The sequence below is a fragment of the Haliaeetus albicilla genome, chromosome 2 (assembly GCF_947461875.1).
Source record: "Haliaeetus albicilla chromosome 2, bHalAlb1.1, whole genome shotgun sequence".
NCBI classification, from domain to species: Eukaryota; Metazoa; Chordata; class Aves; order Accipitriformes; family Accipitridae; genus Haliaeetus; species Haliaeetus albicilla.
In genome coordinates, this window is record NC_091484.1 from 29,731,731 (window position 1) to 29,749,384 (window position 17,654).

At 43.0% G+C, this 17,654-nt stretch overlaps 1 protein-coding gene across 4 annotated transcripts in view; it reads right to left on the reverse strand.

The window, feature by feature from the left end:
• Positions 1–913: 913 nt before the first annotated feature.
• The window catches only part of BLVRA (biliverdin reductase A), a 32,482-nt gene continuing 15,741 nt past the window's right edge, over positions 914–17,654 (reverse strand). For 2 of the 4 annotated variants that reach the window (XM_069812129.1, XM_069812121.1), the window contains exons 2-7: positions 14,336–14,463; positions 12,458–12,577; positions 11,727–11,824; positions 10,221–10,328; positions 9,304–9,475; positions 914–3,590 (exon numbers count right to left, since the gene is read on the reverse strand). In XM_069812129.1, the coding sequence (XP_069668230.1) occupies positions 3,317–3,590; positions 9,304–9,475; positions 10,221–10,328; positions 11,727–11,824; positions 12,458–12,577; positions 14,336–14,454 (891 nt within the window). In that variant the 5' untranslated portion in view covers positions 14,455–14,463 and the 3' untranslated portion in view covers positions 914–3,316. Of the gene's footprint in view, positions 3,591–4,651; positions 4,789–9,303; positions 9,476–10,220; positions 10,329–11,726; positions 11,825–12,457; positions 12,578–14,335; positions 14,464–16,607; positions 16,612–17,654 lie in introns of all 4 variants that reach the window. The other 2 variants (XM_069812142.1, XM_069812135.1) reach the window with 2 other exon arrangements.

The following is a 17,654-nucleotide window of genomic DNA, read 5'->3' on the forward strand; positions in this document are numbered from 1 at the left end:
CACCTTTGTAAGTCCTCACACCAATAGCTAGGTTTTTTGCTCTTTGGAAATTTTCCATTCCCCTAATCTCTAGCCCTCTGAAAAGGCCTTTGGATCAAACCACCTCTTCCAGGTTTCAGCTAGTGTGGTGCAGTTAGTGACTCCATGCCTCTCATTTGCCAGAGGCAAGGCTTCAGCCTACGTCAGCAAACTGAGCATCCCTCCTTCACTTAGGAGCTTTTTGCATTACAGCACTTTCTGTATCAACTCCATAGCGTCAGGCAGCGTTAAAGTGTACTGCAGTGAACTTCCTACAGTGTTCCACAGGAGCAGGGTGATTTCCAGCAGAAGGAGCAGAAAAGCAGCTACCTCCAAAGAACATGATATACTAACCTGCCCATGTCACACCCTATACTTACCTTTTCATACCTTTGCACCTCTGAAACTGACTGGGTTCAGGCTATGCCAAATACTATCCGAAAAACTCTTCTGATAGTATTTCTGCTATAGTAAAGCAGTTTATTAAAACCACAAGAAAACCCATTTCAATACTTGTTTCAGATTCTACTTAGCAGATTCAAAAAGGTTGTTCAAATACACCAGTTGTTGAATGGGAAACTGAAAGCATACAGCTGAGATTTAGACTTGCCAGTACTCCTGGGCAGGAGTCAGATGGGACCAGAAGGGCAGGAATTTTGTGGGAGGGCTCACAAGTTGAGATAAGGTCACAAACCCCACTACACTTGTATTCAAAACTTTGAAACAGGAGAGGGAGACAGCTGAGGGCTTTAGGATAGGATCACAGCCTGTAGTCGCTGGCAGGATTTCACAAGGCTCAACAAGTGAAAGGCGGGAAAAGAACCGGTCAGGACATAGCCACTTTCAGCACAGGCAATGGGAACTGCTAATGAAGGACAACAGGAACTAAAAGGAATGATTAAGAGCTCCAATATTTTATTGGTGAGTTCGACATCTGGTTAAACAATATGTATGTTTGAAGTTTGACATCCAGTAGCTCTCATATACAAACCATCACAGTGCCTCAGCAAATTCACAGGGCTGAGGGAAAAGCCATTTGAATGCTGCTGGCTCCCAGGAGCAGGGCAGACAGCAGTAGGCAAGCAGGTTAGCTGGGAGGAATGGGAGGAGGATGAAGAACACAAGATATCCAGCTCTAGGCATCTGCCTTCCTAGCTCAAATTAACCAGCTAATTTCCCCAGACACTCTCTATAGAAACAAGCTTCTCCAGAGGGTGATTCACTGCACAATGTTATACTGCTGCTCTACAGAGCTCCTGTGAATTCATTCCCCATTTCTTAGAGGAATACTGCTCTTGCCAGCAACTGCAGAGCATGCCCAGGGAGACGTGGTGGCTAATTTTGATGCCTATAGATAGGGAGCGTGAATCTCCCTTCCCTTTACCCCCCCTCCCTCCCCAGCTACTCATTGTGAATTAGCATGTAGACAAGCGGTATTCACCCCATATTCACAGCTGAGGAGTTTGTCAAGAAACAGCACCTCTCGTGCTGTCATACATAGCAGACAGATATACACAGCAGATTCTAATTTCATTCCGATCCCAGGTGGACTTTTTGCATTTTGCCACAAACCCACTTTTTCCCCCCTCACACAGCATCAGATCTGCCCAGGCAATGTCCATCACATTGGTAAAGTCCCTGTGAATGCTCCATTTGGGTGGACAAGTGCACAATCTGCCTGCACAAATCTGCTGCCAGCCCACAAGGATTTCAATCCATTGAAGTCAATATGAGGGTTTTCACTAATTTTAACAGATAAAGTAGATTTCAACAAATTTCACACACAGAATTCATTCACATATCAAGCTACAGTTCCTCCTAAGAACTGACTGATTTGGGAAGAAATACACAGTCTTTCCTTCCCTGTTTCCAACTAACTGAACTGCCTGAATGAACAAGATTTACCCAAAGGAAGACTTTTTTTCCATCAATATTGACTGGCTGTAATTATGTATACATTCACAACATATATGCTCCTTTATTAAAAAATTGCCCAAGTGATAATGTAGAAAAGAAATGATGGTTCTGTGTTTGGAAGAACAACTGCACAGACTGAAGTTTGCTGCTATATTAATATAGCACCAACAGATGCTGTAATGAGAAAGTAAAAGGCAAACAGAGGAATTATTAATAGTTTTGTGCACTGTTTAGGCTTCTCATAAAACTAAAATGCTTCTTTAAGGAAGTGATAATGTCATCATACATGACCCTGGGACTACTGTAAAATGCTAAAGACCCATCCCCACAGGTGTCGTATGCCATAACCGCATGGCTACATTTGCAAATTGCTCCATTTTCTACAGTTCTATTCTAATTTTATCACCAGTTCTAATGAATTTCACTGTTTCCAGGAGTGCATTAATTATTTTTTTCTTAAAGGCAGGATGTATATTACTTTTAGCAGTGATCTGTTCATATCCTGAATTAGATACAGAACACAAATGAAGGACAATAATATGCTGCTTCCAGTACAAAAAAAGAAAAATGTTTAGATTCAGTAGAAAGCAGGCAGGCGATGCATCAGTTTAATGCACTGTTCTAATCTCTGCTGGAAAAAGATTTCTATGTTGGCCCAGGGCACCACAGAAATTGAGTGAACTCAACATAGCATCTATCAAGAGCCAAGATATTTCTTCTATTCTGATACCAACATAGATTCTATTTGAAAGTAGATGGTTTCCAATGTGAAAAGAAACAAACAAACAAAACAACAACCAAAAAGCAACAAAAAATCCCAAACAGGCACAACAACCAATTAGAGCAAACACACAGAACACTTCAGGGCATCTGGAAGAAAAGCTCAGGACTGTGGTGGCACAAGTTCTGCAGATCAAGTAATGAGGTGGAAAACTCACCTAGAACTTCATTCTAGCTAATACTTCTTTCTAGATAATACTACACGAGTACTACTAAATGAGACACATCTCATTTTCAGACATATCTAGAGGGGAAAAAAACCCTCAGGATGGAAAATCATATCTAGTATTTGCAGTCCTCCAGGATCTGCTCTCAGGGACATTTCCAACTGAATCACAGGAAAGCTTGTTGTTGCTGGGGGGGGGTCCTATTTGCCTGGATGGACGGCGATGCGTTGGAGCAGGGTAACGTTGCTTTGTTCTGGCACAAACCAGAAGGCACAGGGTATAGCCCAGGCTCTCCACTCACCCGGAGAGCCTAGGATTCTCAACTAGTCAAAAAGAAGGTAATGAAACAGAAATAGCAACTGCTTGATGGCAACAATGAGCTCTAGCCCTACAGCTTTCCCGTCTGCCATGTTCCTCCTTCCCTAAGAGCAGCCTCAGGAACAGATTTTCTCTGGCTGTTCACAGTGCTGTTGGATCACCTCGGCAAGGTCAAGACACCGCAAAATTCGCCATTTCTCAGCAGCGAGCTCCTCCTTGGATACCTGGCCCAGCAGTTTTTTGGCAAAAAGGTTCTGATCCTGCATGAAAAGGCCCACAGCAGACCTTGGGGCTTGAGGGAAGTTCTCCAGGCAACCACTTGTGAAACAGAAGTTGATTTTCTTTTCACGTCTCATCCCTGGTCCCCTTTCTTCAATCCAAGTCAGAGGTCTAGTGTGGAGGAGGAGAGAAAAAGAAGAGTATTCATGAAGAAATGGAATCAACAGTTCTAGTTTATGCTTTTTTCTCAGCATTTACAGAAAATGCCCTAATAAATGCACCATTTTTACATTTCAGTCATTGCATATTCAGGTAACATGTTCTGACCAACATGCCTTGTGGTTACAGAGTTGAATACCAGGTAATAATCTTAACTCTGCCACTGCTTCATGCCATGACTTTCAGCACACCATCTAAGGTCTCTCCAGCTTTGTTTTCCCTATGCACAAAGTGAAGCCAGCAATGTCTAGCCATCTCACAGGGAAGAGGGAAGTTTAATCTGTTTGTTTGTGGACTTGGATGAAAAGTGCAGTTAAACATCCAAATATTTTGTGCATGATTCAATCACAGCTAAACTCACGAGGCCCTTAATGTCTAGTCATTCCTACAGCAAGAATAAATTTACATCACTCAGGTACATAATGACGACCCAGGTGCTACTGTGCAAACTGAACACCATCCGTTTAGGATGAGCTGGGCAGACGGCAAGTTCACTCATGCAGACACTAGTATCTGTACTCTCTGTAGTTTTCAAATAAGTTTTTTCCTCTTTACTGGGACCACTGAGTTGATCCTAGAGATTACACCAGAAGATATCACTTTTGCCTGTTTCAGCTACATAGACTCTCAGGCAGGTCTTTCTTAATCGGGGCAAAGTCCCGTCTTATGCCAATGTGATAGACACAATCTCCAGGCCAAGCACTGGTGCTGTTGGCTATTGACTGGCATAGCTCACAAGTCCTCGCACCCTCCTCGCCAACCTCCCAGCTTGGTTGAGGAAAGAGGAGCCATGACACATGCTGCATCACTTCAGGGGTCTTAACAGACTCCCTGGCGCAACACTGCAAATGCTGCCAGAGGCTTTGAGGAATGGTCCTCAACACCAGCCACAGCCACAATCCTCCCTTTCTGCTCTTTCATCAACTGCCTAAACCGTGCCATTACCTTTCTGCAGCTCATTCATCAGCACTCACTACTGCCTGTGTTTAGAGCATGCACATTATTTTTCTTACTTGGTTATTGATGGCCCTTCCACAGTCCTTTATGGACCACTTTAGTCTGCCACTCACAAATTATGAGGGCATCAACAGCATGGAAGAAAAAATTCTGTCTCCAAGTACTGCCCATTAAATCTTCAATATCATTAGATCTGAAAAGAAAGTCCTTGTCAGTCTACCCTGAACACATTCTGCAGAGCACTCAGCTTAATGATTCTGCACCTCTCATCTTTTATGCTTTAGGATCCAGTTTCTATATTCACATCACTGTATCAATTATTCTTCGCTTACCTATACTGCTCACCTGGACACACACACCCTACAAATTAAGCATGGCCAGATGAATCTGACTGAACAGAATAAAACAACTGGAGAAAAAAACCAAACCCAAATCACAGCCTGCAAGAATGCACTGGAAAAAATCCTCAGAGGACTAATAAATGCAAAGACACTATATGTTTCAGGAAGTCCCAAGGCTATGTGTCACTGCAGGCCAGAAGGATGCTTGAGGGCCATATCACTCGGTCTTTTCTGTGTTCTCATCCTCCTTCCCCGAGGTGCCGGCTGTTGACCTCGGTCAGAGGCAGGCCACTGAGCAAGCTGGGTTTTGGTCTGACTCAACAGAGCCGGTTTTATGTTCTTATGACAGCAAACAGCCACAGAGGGTTCAAGCCACTGTTATTCAAAGCTGCTTTATCTCAGGTTGGCAGGTATGAAGAATCCACTGGGCAGGCATAGGCAAAGATCTCCACCATGTAATAGTGTGGAGTCTGCAGTGTGATCCAAGACAGGCAGTGTCGATGCAGGGTCACCTCCCTGGGGTGATCTAGAGCAGATGCACACCAATGATCAGGCTCAAGTGTATATCTGCTTCTGCTCTAGCTTGAGGAAGCCACTGAACCAGAAGCACAATCATGCAGAGCAGGCAGAACTTAATCAAAGTGATTAAAATGACTGACATAGATCAGTGAGCAGGAAAATGTTGGGTTTACCAATAGATTTGTCTTCTTCTGCAATTGGATTTTAAGTTATTTTCCCAAAGAGAGGTTGATTCTATTTGATTGGTAACCAAAGCGTATTAATTTTTAATTAACAACAACTTCTACACTAAAATTAGTCCCTTTCTTGCTATAAAGATATATATGCTGCAAGTCTGCACATTATTTAAGCAATTTTGTAGTTTAAGAAACAGGTTTTTATTTTATGTCAGAAAATTGTGAAGGCCTGCTGGTTTTTTAATAGATAGTTTACCCATTTTTATTAAAGATTTGCATCAAAGTATTATCTGGCTATTGATGTAGTTAGTTATTTAGCAGTGTTAGTAGTTTTACTTAAAAGCAACAAATCCAGCATTTCTAGTAGCTGAATAAAGCCACATTAAATATGTTGGACAGTTAAAGAAGAAAAAGAAAGTTTAACCAAACACTAACAAACCACTTTTATTCTGACTTTTTACAAAGCAAGCACTATCTGCAGTGAAGAAACCACCCTGACTTTCTATGGTTATTCTGTCTTTCCAGATATCAGACTGATTGAGCTCTCCTAGCTACATTTTATTCAGAGATTGGAAGAGAGTTTCTGCTTTTCTGATTCCCTATTTCCTCAAATAATGAGTGGCCCTAGTTGGACTATGCTAGCTCAGTAAACCAAAATGAACCAAACACCCTTTGTACCTGCAGAATAATTAAGCTGGTTTCATGCTTGAAAGAATTCTGGGTCCACTGAGCTTAATATTTTACACAGCAACTTCTGCAGAAATCATGCACTACGTGATTTTTCTATGGATGTTAAATTTGAAGCTATCTTAGATTTTGTAAGCTTAGATCTCAATAAAAACATCATTTCAAATGGTTATTGTCAGAATATGCATTCAGAAAATGTCTTGAATTTCTTTTAAACATAATCTTTTTCACTTTGAAAATGCCAGTATTTTTTACTTACTATGCAATCAAAAAGGGGTACCTTACCTTGGGTGGGAATTAGACAATTAGACGCTACCCCTAGTTAACATCAAAAGAGACACTGCCCAAATCATTATCTCTCCAGCTCGCACAAAAAAATTAATTTTTGACATTTACTGAATCCAAGCTCTGTAATCCTGGGACAGGAACTGCAGTCCCAAACCAGCCGTGCTGTCAGTAGAGGTCTGGCTTTTCCTGGATTGCTCAATGTTTTCTCACAGAGAGGCTGTCAGCTCAACTGTCTTGGAAACACAACAGAGGCAGAGGTCATCTCTCAGATAGCTAGGCATCAGGCATTAACACACACCTCCAAAATCCACCCAGGGACAGATGAGCAGCCAGTGCGGGCTGTGCAGCAGAGACAGACTATAGCCTTTGCACAAATCCCTGCTTAACAAGCAGAACACAGGCTGCTGCATTCTGCACCTGCTGTATTTTCCAAGGCTGAATTAACCTGATTTCTCAAGGTTAGTGTAATCATGTCTTTCAAAAAGGACGAGATTGCTCTCAGGAAAGATGTAGACCTTTCCCATCCTTCAGCAAAATCAAGGTTGGGCAAATTAGAGCTGTACCACCACCACCATGACTGCCAGGCCATAACTTCACTTGATGGAGAGTGGGCCAAATTCGCTACTGCTGTAACTCCGCTGACGTCAATGGGGGAAGGTCAGCAGGAAATACGGCCCCGCCACTGAACAGAATACAGGAACGCTATGTAACTTTCCAGACGGGATAAATTATCCCAGAGACATAAAGCTGACTATCCCTGAGGTCATTAAAACGCTTATGGTGACAAAACGCTTACTGACCCATACAAAAGGTTAGTAGTGGGCTAAGAAAAACAGGTATCAGTTAGTTGTGTAGAGCAGAAAAAAAACAGTAATCCAGAAATGGTTCTGTATCTAGCAAATATCACATATAGCGACTAAGGACTACCGTGGAGACAGGACAGCCAGGGAAATGTTTAAGCCACCCGCTAGTTCCACCTGCTGGAATTAGTTCAAAATCTCACTCTACATAGATCTTTACAGCTACTCGTGTTACTGGCAGATTGCTAAGAGGGTAAACAGAGTTTGTATACAGAGTTCTGTCCTCTCACAAGTGCATTTTAAAAGGAATTGGAAATGATGTTTTATTTAAAGAGAGAGGAAGATTGCCAAGACAAGATGCTAATCCCACAATAAACTGCAGTGGACTTTGTAGGACTGGCTGCTAAAATGCTTAACTAGACGCACGGTGAAACGAACAGTTCAAATAAGCCCTGATTATTCACTCCCCAAATAGCTAGTCCTTTAAGTTATTACTTTTATTAACTAAACATTTATCTAAAATTCTTAAAGAGGTAAGCATTCTTGTTTGGTGTTTTTTTCTTTTTTTTGTTGTTGTTGGGTTTCTTGGGGATTTGTTTTAAGCATTCTAGCAGTACAGGTGCAACAAAATGGTAATTTATTACAAACAAAGCTAGGCCAGAATATTCTCCCATGAGGTCTTATTTTCCCCTGCTCTCCCTAGTCTTCTCATATGCTTCTTGTCATACGCCTATGAGGGGGTCATCTGTCTCAAAGGCAGAGCGTGCTATGTGGAAAACAGGAAAATAGGAGTGAAGAGAAAGGAACAAATTGTTCCATCACCATTCCTACCTCCTAGGAAATACATAGAGCTTGGGTAACTTCTCTGTACCTTTTCACGTCAGACAATTCTCAGGTTGCATCTATTGCAGGAAACTGTCATCATAAGTAACTTCAACCTATCTGAAAGGACATGACCTCCATGCAGATGCCCCACAATGACCAAACTGGAGAGTTTCCAGACTTTGGACCAAGTTGAGTACTCAATCCACAGTATGAAATACTGATTACTTACTTCATTGTCACATAATATTTAAAAATATACTATTTTATAGCAAGGCTATTGTTATAATCTAATAAAAGGGAGCTCAAACTCATTATTATAAAATGCATCATCAAAAGAGTTTTCTGCAAGAAAGTCATAGTGCAATGATTGGAAAAAATGACAAGTAATCCTGGCTTCTGGATTCTCACTCAGTCTGACACACTCATGCAACAAAAGCAAAAAGACAAGAAATGGGAAACAGACTGTTGTGCTACTCAGGATAAATCAAGGAAACTTCAGGACTGCAGATTAGCATTAGTCAAGAGCAAACTTTGCATGTTGGCCTTTCAGTAGTTTATTATACTTCTGCTCGAAATGTGTGATTTTCTCTTAACCTCCAGCTAGTACTACATACTAGCACAAGAATTATAGTGCTATAAGCTGAGTATTATCACTAGTGCATTACCTTTTCGAACAGTCATATATTTTCAACTTTTGAAGAAAGGTTAGCTTTCAATGTACAGTTAGAATGTCTGATGCTAAACAAAAAATATACTGCCTCTGAACAATTTTTCAGAGTACGAGAGAAGGGTCTTTCAGTCTTGGGCATGGTAAAATGCATTATGGGCGCATTCCTACATTCAGACATCAGAAAAGAGCTTTTAAACCTTCTTGTGCTTTTCAGCAGACATTGTTTGGTGGTGTCTCTTTTTACTGTGATTACTACAGAACGCACTTTCAGGTCTGTTTCTCTTGTACACTTTCATGCCAGCATCCATCCCTTTTGCTTCTGCAAGAGAAAAAGAGGATGCAGAACTCCTGCAGACAATACCCGAGGAGCCTGGCTCATCTGCTGCCACAGCCATTACTCACTTCTTGTTTGCTGTCTGAAAGTGAACAGTCATTCTGGAATAACTCTTATCCTTATGCTTTTCTCTGGTGGCAGAAGTAACAGTGAGGTCTCCAAAGAGGTCAATAAGCCAAGTCAGTCGGGCAATTCCACTGAAAGCTGGGAATCCTGTTTTGCTTTCATCAAGAACGCTACCTGGTATGACAGCAACAGAAAGTCTTGAGAAATAGGAAACAGAACAATGCCCCCCGCAGAGGAAAGGCTGAAGAAACTGCAGTGTTGCAGGCTTAAAGACCAAGGTGCAGAAATGCCATGAGTGGATGGACTGAGCAGGACAGTCAACAAACATGGTCAACCTTGAAATGAATTGGTTGGTGAGCTATGACAGAGAAGGCTGCACAAAGTACATATACAACAAACCCTTCAGAACATGTTGAGGGCAGGAGAGTATATGTGGATTCAACAAGGGAATAAAGCAGGGAGAAAACAATGGCTTGAAAATCTCTCCCCAGCTCTTCTGGGGCAAACACCAGTATGGAAGACTAAAGGTCCCCGTTAGAAATCGGGACACTTCCTCAGAGCTCATCCTCCTCTCTGAGATGAATATAAATGAGAAATTTGTCACTGCCACCAAAGTACAGAAGGGATGAAGAAGTGCTTTCTCCTCCATACAACAAGGCATGGGCTTGCATTCTTCATCAGATAGCAGAAAGAGGTTAGCAAAGCAACAGTCCATAGAAGACAACTGTTAAGGCAAAGGTGCTTTCCAGACAGTTCTGTAATTTCATGGAAATATCCAGAACTGATGATACCTGTGTCTCTAGTCAGTTTATAGACAGACTTTTGTCTCAAAGAACTGAATGAAGCCTGGAAGGACTGGCATCCCTGTGGAGCAGGCAGACAAATCCAGATAGATTTTGATTTCCTCACAGCTACTGACCTGTGAAATGCAATGTTCCCTTCACGAGGTCCTTCCCAGCCACCTCTTTTTTCAGCTGCTTGTACTCTTCAGTCAGAAGTTCAATATGCTCCACATGGAGTACTTTATCTGCCATTAAAAAAAAAAACAAAAACAAAACCAAACAACACACCAAAAATCAGAGCAGATTAAATAAGAGCTTTCTGTGTGAATCAAATGCACTTCTAAGGAGTAAAGGCTTCACCACCCACCAGTGGGAACTCACTTAGAAATGTTCTCACGCATGGCTGGCAAAATGATGTCAGGAAGAAAATCAAACATGGGCCCTGCACTGAGGCATCAATCTGGGTTAAGGATTTTCAGGAGACAACAAATATAGAGACTACAGGAACAGTAGCCACTATGTTTAACAGAAACTCTGTAATGAAACCCCATACCCAACTAAGGCTGAAACATGAATCTTCAAAGTAAAAGACGGATTAATTCTTGGCCTCTTTCCCCCCACATTTCCTTGTTCTGCATTCCAGGGTAGTAGGAAAGAAAAAGGAGGGGAAAAAATAGCGTAATACTCAGACCCAGATTGTAAAAATATGTTAAAGAGTACCTCCCTTCACTGCAATTAATAGGGCTACTTTGGAATAGAGGCTATCCAATACGCACTGAATGTGGTCCTCATTCAATATGTGTTTTTCTGGAAGGTTTCCAGAAGAGTCAGTTTAGGCTGCTGACAGTAACTGCTGCTGCTTCAAGAGAAGAGGCATAAATTCTGCTAAATGGGAATCCATTTGGCGAGCAACAAGGCAGTTAAGTAGCATTGGTACAGGGAAACAGCAAAGCAGAAATCCTATACCTCCAGTGTTTTAGGACAAACATCACAAAGGAAATTTTTAAGTAGTGGTATAAATAGTGCAACTTGTCCAAACGATTTGCACTCTGCTCCTACCCAGCACTGTTCTTTTCCTTGCAGCCCCACACATCCCCACTGGCCTCAACTGAACCGCCAGCTTCTGACCCTTGGCACTGCAGAGATGGGACCACACACTTGCCAGAAATAAAGAGATTTTGCTTAGAGACAAGCTGTCTTTCAGACAGGGATGCCTTGCTGGCCTACAATAGCATGAGCAACTGTGTGTGACCAGTACACCACAAACGCTAGAAGCTAGGGGAGCTGTTTTGTTTTATTTTCAGGGAGAGAGAGGACAGGGAAGTGCACAAGTCCAATGGCTACACTCATTAAGTGCTTTACTATCACTGTGACATAAGTTCCCTTCTCTAACTGCATTCTCAGTGTCACAAGCAGAGACCAGTGCTTTTGTCAGAGCAAACGTACCTTACTCTTAGGATTAATATTTGTGTGTTTATTCTCCCATTGGCACACGTCTTAAATCCTAGAATGACACATCTCCAAGACAGGCGTGTCATATATGTCATGATTAATAGTAGACTGGAGCCCTGCCTTTGAGTTTGATACCTTTGGTGCTACCCAATAGGTAATACTGTTTACACCCTTGAGAACAAATGTGTTACCTTTCTGCTGAGCCATCTCCCAGAGTTCATGGGCTGCCTTTGCAGACAAAGCCATGGGGTACTCAACGAGGACATGTTTCCCAGCTTCTAAAAACATTCTGAAAGGGATACAAGACCAGTCTTTAAAAAGTATATCATCATAATCATCTCTCTCCACTGCACAAACTGCTTCTCATTCCCACAGTCAGCCCCATATGGAGAAATGCACAATGCGGACTAACAGAAATAAATGGCAAGTCTCCTAGCAAGGATGGTGTGGTGGCTACATCACACATTTAAACACCAGGACAGCTGTGTCTTAATTCTCCTTAAGGAATTCTCCTTAATTCACTCACGTACAGCAAGTCACTAAAATGCTGCAGCGTTGAGCACTGCGATTTCTAACTTCCGGACACTTGAGTGGCTGGAGTGGGGCACCAGAGTGCCCTTCCTCTATGTAAACTGTGAGGAAAGGCTTTGAATCCTGTTTTAAGATGCCTGTCCATCAAACACAGGCCTAGAGGTACGCAATTGGAATTACTTGGGAAATTAATGCATCTTAAATCCTACTCTCTTCCAGGGCTTATTGGGTGCTCTGGGGAACTCACTATCATTCACTTCGGGCTTCTAGTCTGGCAGTCTCTTCTCCAGCGTCCACATCCGCTCCTGCAACAGCTTTACACAGCTCCTCTATGCTTCTAAATTACAGGGGAAACGGTAGGAAAAGGGGAAAAAAAACCACCTCACAATACCTGATGGTTTCTTCATGGCTTCTGTTCTCTGTGCTGATGAAGGCTGCATGGATCTCTTTGCTTCTTAGAGCATCTTCCAGGCTAATCTGCTTGGCCTCATTAATATTGCCAAAACTTCTCCTGAGTAGTTAGCATAAATACAACCAGAGCATAACTGTCACAGTCCATTCTTCCCAACTGCATATTGTGCAGCAGCACTTAGAAATTGTTCCCATGGACCACTGTCTCACTGAGCTCAACCAGGGTAGAACAGAGGCAGCTTGTTACCCAGGAAGGGCATAAGCACTTACAGACAGAAGTGGAGTGCGCAAAAGAACAAAACAGATGGGTCGGTGTGTAGGTGGTGGTATCAGTACAGAAGACATCCTCCTATTGAAGTGTAAAGTGCTTTTTGATTTTGCTTTTTTTTAGTTTTGATGTTTTGTTTTTTAATAAGCACCATTATGAAAGAGCCACTTTAAAAGAGTGACTTGAAGGAAGACAGTTGCTCCTATGGGAGAACTTCTCCCCAACATGCTGGACAACATGGGCAAAAGCACTTGAGTTGGCAGTGCCACATACAAGTACAAGAAGGCACAAGCAGAAGAGGGACAAAGCAGATGGTTGGCTATGATGGCTCACACCTTGCAACATCGACACCATGTCAGTGCTAAGGGGAAGGCTCTCTTGGCCACCACCCTGAGCGCAGCTCCACCTGAAAATGAAACACACACACTCCCCCCAAAAGCTCTTTGCATCAGTAAAGACTGGAGCGGACACCTTGACAATGTTAGGATGGGTGGCAGAGGGCATAAGGGTAGGCCACAAGCAGGACTTGAAAGCAAAGACAGGTAATGTTTGTGTGTGACTGGAATGCAAAGAGCAAGGCAACATATCCAAGCATGCTGTTTGTGAACCGTGCATTTCGACAGCACTGTTTCTCAACAGAAATAGTGGAAACCCTATCTTCAGTGTTGTTCAAGGCTAGCTATAGTGCTAGCAAAGGCATCGGGGAACCAAGAGTGTATTTGGCAGGGAGACAAACTGGGTGACCTAATAGGTCCTTTCAGTCTTGAACAATCCTGACTGCATGATTTAAATATATCTGGAAAATAAATTCACAGTCTGAGATCCATACATGTACTGCCTAACTATTTAAAACCTTTATGCCCTGCTGTTATGGGGCAGACAGTCTAGCAGGAATGCTCAGTGGGAGGTATACACTAAATTTCCACAGCTCCAAGCTAGTGAGAAAAACTCTTGCTCTCTAAGAACCAACCTTAATGTATGTACTAAATTATGGGATTTTCTTTATACATCTACAGGTTCAGTACCTGGTTTTTAAAAAAAAAAAAAAAAAAAAAAAAATCAGAATTTTACGATGAAGTTGTAATATTAGGAGCTTTACAACACGTGTGTTTTTAAAAAAAAAAACTTTTTTAAAGCTCTGTAAAATTTCTTAAACCTTTTTTTTAAACATTTCTACAAACATCATGCAGACATTAGCTCATTAGCGTAATTATTGTCTGTACCATCCTAAACCTATAGGAAATTTCAGTCAGACAGAATTGCATTCCTTTTTATCACACAGATCCTACAGCAAGAACATCTCTCAGCTTTTATTTTAGTCATTTCTGCAAGGTATCTCACAAAGGTAACCTATTTGTTCCCTCTTACAAAGCTTTCTGTGCTCATTTCCTAGCTGCCACTCAGAATGACAGGCATGTTTGCATAAACCTTCCCTTTTCAGACAGCCTTAATTATAAAAGAAATATAAAACTCTGGATATTCATCCTCTGCCCCCCTCAAATAATAGCCCTCCACATGGAAAGGCATGTGCACCAGAAGAAAGAAACATTACAATATACATATTAAACATGCTAAGATGAGATTTCTAACCTGGATACAAATCCAAAGAGTTTCAGGTGCTCAGAAGGGCTGGAAGGCATCGGATTCATCAAGTCTCGGATTCGTGCTAAGCCAGCAATTCCAACTCCAACCACCACTGTCCCAAACATTTTGTTAATCTGACGGAAGGAAAAAAAAAAAAAAGCAACATTATTTTTTTTTCTTTTTAGCAGGAGAGGAGCAGCTGGGAGGGGAGGTGGGAGGATAGATTACTCTTGAACCCTGCTTTCATACAGCCAAACCTTATTCAGATGTCAGCAAGTAGTTAATAGAGATGTGACGCTATAGGCTACTGAGCTCACTCGCATCCCATTGAAATGCGGTCAAGCGGTTCAGCCTGTCATAGGACCGGTCTTGAGACTTGTATTTAACAGCTATTATATCACAGCTCCGGCACAAAATTCGTACTTTCCATGAATAGAAGGTAGACTTCAAAAGTGAGACATTCTTCTATTTATATCGCTGCTTCCACGCTGGAAAGGAGCCAAAAGCTTCTGCAAACCCAGCAGAGCTTTATATAAACCCTGCTTACTTCCTGAGCATCTGCAGCACAGCCTGCCCCGGGTTGCCACACGGACATTAACAGTGCAATGTAGCATAGCCGGAATACTTTGGGGCAGGAAGCAAAGCGCATCTTTTCTTCCCCCATGTAACCACAGGCATTTCCTACAATGTCAAGATGCAACCAACCATCTGATAATTTGGTCAAGATGCTTGCTTGACATTTCCATGCATGAAGAAAGCTCTGCCATCTCTTTAATGACAAGCAGGCATGTCCTCAAGATTTACATCTCCCCAAAGCACATTCCTGCCACAATTGCATCATATGGAGGACAAGCCAGGTATTGCGCTTACTGGCCAGGCTGCTGGGCCACTGGTAATAAATTCTTTCGGTTTTATGATTTGCTGTTGATTTGCGGAAGCACTGGGCAACCAGTGTAACCTTTCAAACTTGCACTGTTCCACCACCGTGAGGACTAGCAACACTTTGTGAAGTAATTTTAAGATTTACAGGATAAATGGCCTAAAACCAAGCCGTCAGCCCCTCTGCATTTTTTCTTCCTTCTATCCTACAACAGCATCCCTTCAAACCCTGTTCCTTTTGTTTCGGTGTTTTCCTTCCTGCGCTGCCAATCCCTTCACCTGAGTGAACGCTTTCAATTGCTTCCACTACCTGGCTGCAGCCCTTCAAATCCTTTCGAAACTTAAATGGAAAAATGGACAACCCTACTTCACTCCTCCTTGTGCCTTCTGTCTGATGGGATCACAATGCAGCAGCACAGCCATAAATGACTGTTCTGACAGTGCTAGAGGTTGACAGCTGCTAAGAAATTACATCAACTGGCACAAAGAAAAAAAATCCAATCACACATCATGTCTGGATTTTGTTTTTCTATAAGCTCCTGCCTATGCATATATTCCTGTTGGTGCTGAACCCTGCTTACTTTACACATGCCAAAAGGGTACAAGGGTAAAACACATAGCAGCATGTTTAATATAAAAGAAGAAATGAATGACATTGGAAGAGTACTCTAGGGGGATTACAGTGACATGTCATTACCAAATATTTGGGGTATAACATGATGACACTGCTTACCAGGGAAGAGAGATGTATAGGGCAGAGGCAGAGAGGGGGAAAGGAGGGCAACATAACCAACCACACAACCCATTTTCAGTTCCACCCACCGGCAGAGTCCTGGTCTGGGCTCTCAGGTACATTCAATTTTCTCTCTGGCCAAAGAGAAAAGAGACCGAGACTTGCAGAATGATCTCGGCTGGCAGAAGCCCCTGGAGGTCACCCGATCCAAACCCCGCTCAGTCACACCAGGTTCACACGTAGTTCTGACTGTCCCCATGGATGGGAATCCAGCAACCTCCCAGGGCCCCTGCTGCAGCATTTGACCATCCTCACAGCAAGAACTTCTTCTTAGTATCTACTCAGAGTTTCCTGTGTTGTCTTTTGTCATTTCACTGCACATCTCCCAAAAGAGTGTGACTCCAGCACCTCTACATCCTCCCATCAGAAAGCTATAGGCAGCAATAATACCACCCTTTACCCTCCTTTTCTGGAGGCTGGACAAACCCAGTTCCCTCAGCCTCTCCTCATTCATCTGCTCCAGCCCCCTGACCATCTTGGTGGCTCTCCACTGGACTCATTCCTGTATTTAACTTATTTCTTGTACCAGGGTACACAAAACTGGACACAGCACTGCAGGTATAGCCAGGTCCTGTTGGCCACGCTCTTGCTAATGCAGTCCAGGACCTGGCTGGCCTTCTTTGCCAGAAGAGCACACTGTGGCTTGAGGTTCAACTTGTCCACCAGCATCTGCAGGGCACTTTCTGACTTTCCAGATAGGCAGTGTCCAACCTGTACCGGCACACAGGGTTATTCCACCCTAGAGAAGGGACTGTACATTTGCCTTGCCTTAACTTCATGATGTTCCTGTCTGCCATTTCTCCAGCCTGCCCAGGCCCTTCTGGTGTACTGTCCACTTCCCGCAGTTTGATTTCATCCACAGACTTGCCAAAGCCACACTCCATCCTATCATCCACGTGGTTAATAAGGACATTTAACAGTATTGAAGATGAGCACAATACTTGCCCCTTTTCCAGTCACCAGGAACCTCCCCTGATCACCAAGGGGCTTCACAGTGACATCAACCAAGTCCCTCAGGGCCCTTGGATGCACCTTGTCTGGTGCAAGGGGCTGCTGTACATTCAATTAGCTCAAGAGCTATATCACTGTCTTCTACTGTGGGTAACGCTACCTTCTCACAGACTCTGTTAGCAGACTCAGAAACCCAGGAGGTCTGAGGACAGACCTTACTAGTGAAAATTGAAGCAAAAATAGGCATTAAGTACCTTTAATTTCCTTCACCCTGGTCCCACTGAGCAGCAGGCTCATATTTTCTCAGCCGCCTTTTTGTTGCCAATGTACCCAGAGTAAACCCTTCCCATAGCTTGTTTCAGCTCCAGCTGAGCTTTGCCTTTCCCAGCTCTGTCCCTGCAAGCTTGGTCACTGTCTCTGTGTTCCTTGTGGATAGTCCCTCCCAGCTTGTGCACTTTCTTTTTGTGTTTGAGCTCAGTCAGGAGGTCCCTGCTGATCCACGTTGACTTTCTGCCATGCTTGGCTCTGCTTGCAGCACACTCGAGTGGGCTGCTTGCGCTATGGGGAGGTCAGCCCTGTAGATCAACCTCAGCCCCTCTGCCCCCCAGGTCACTCTCCCATAGGACCTCGCCAAGCAGAGCCATCAAAAAGCCAAAAAACTGCTCTTCTGAAGCATATGGTTGTAATTCTTTAAAATTTAGA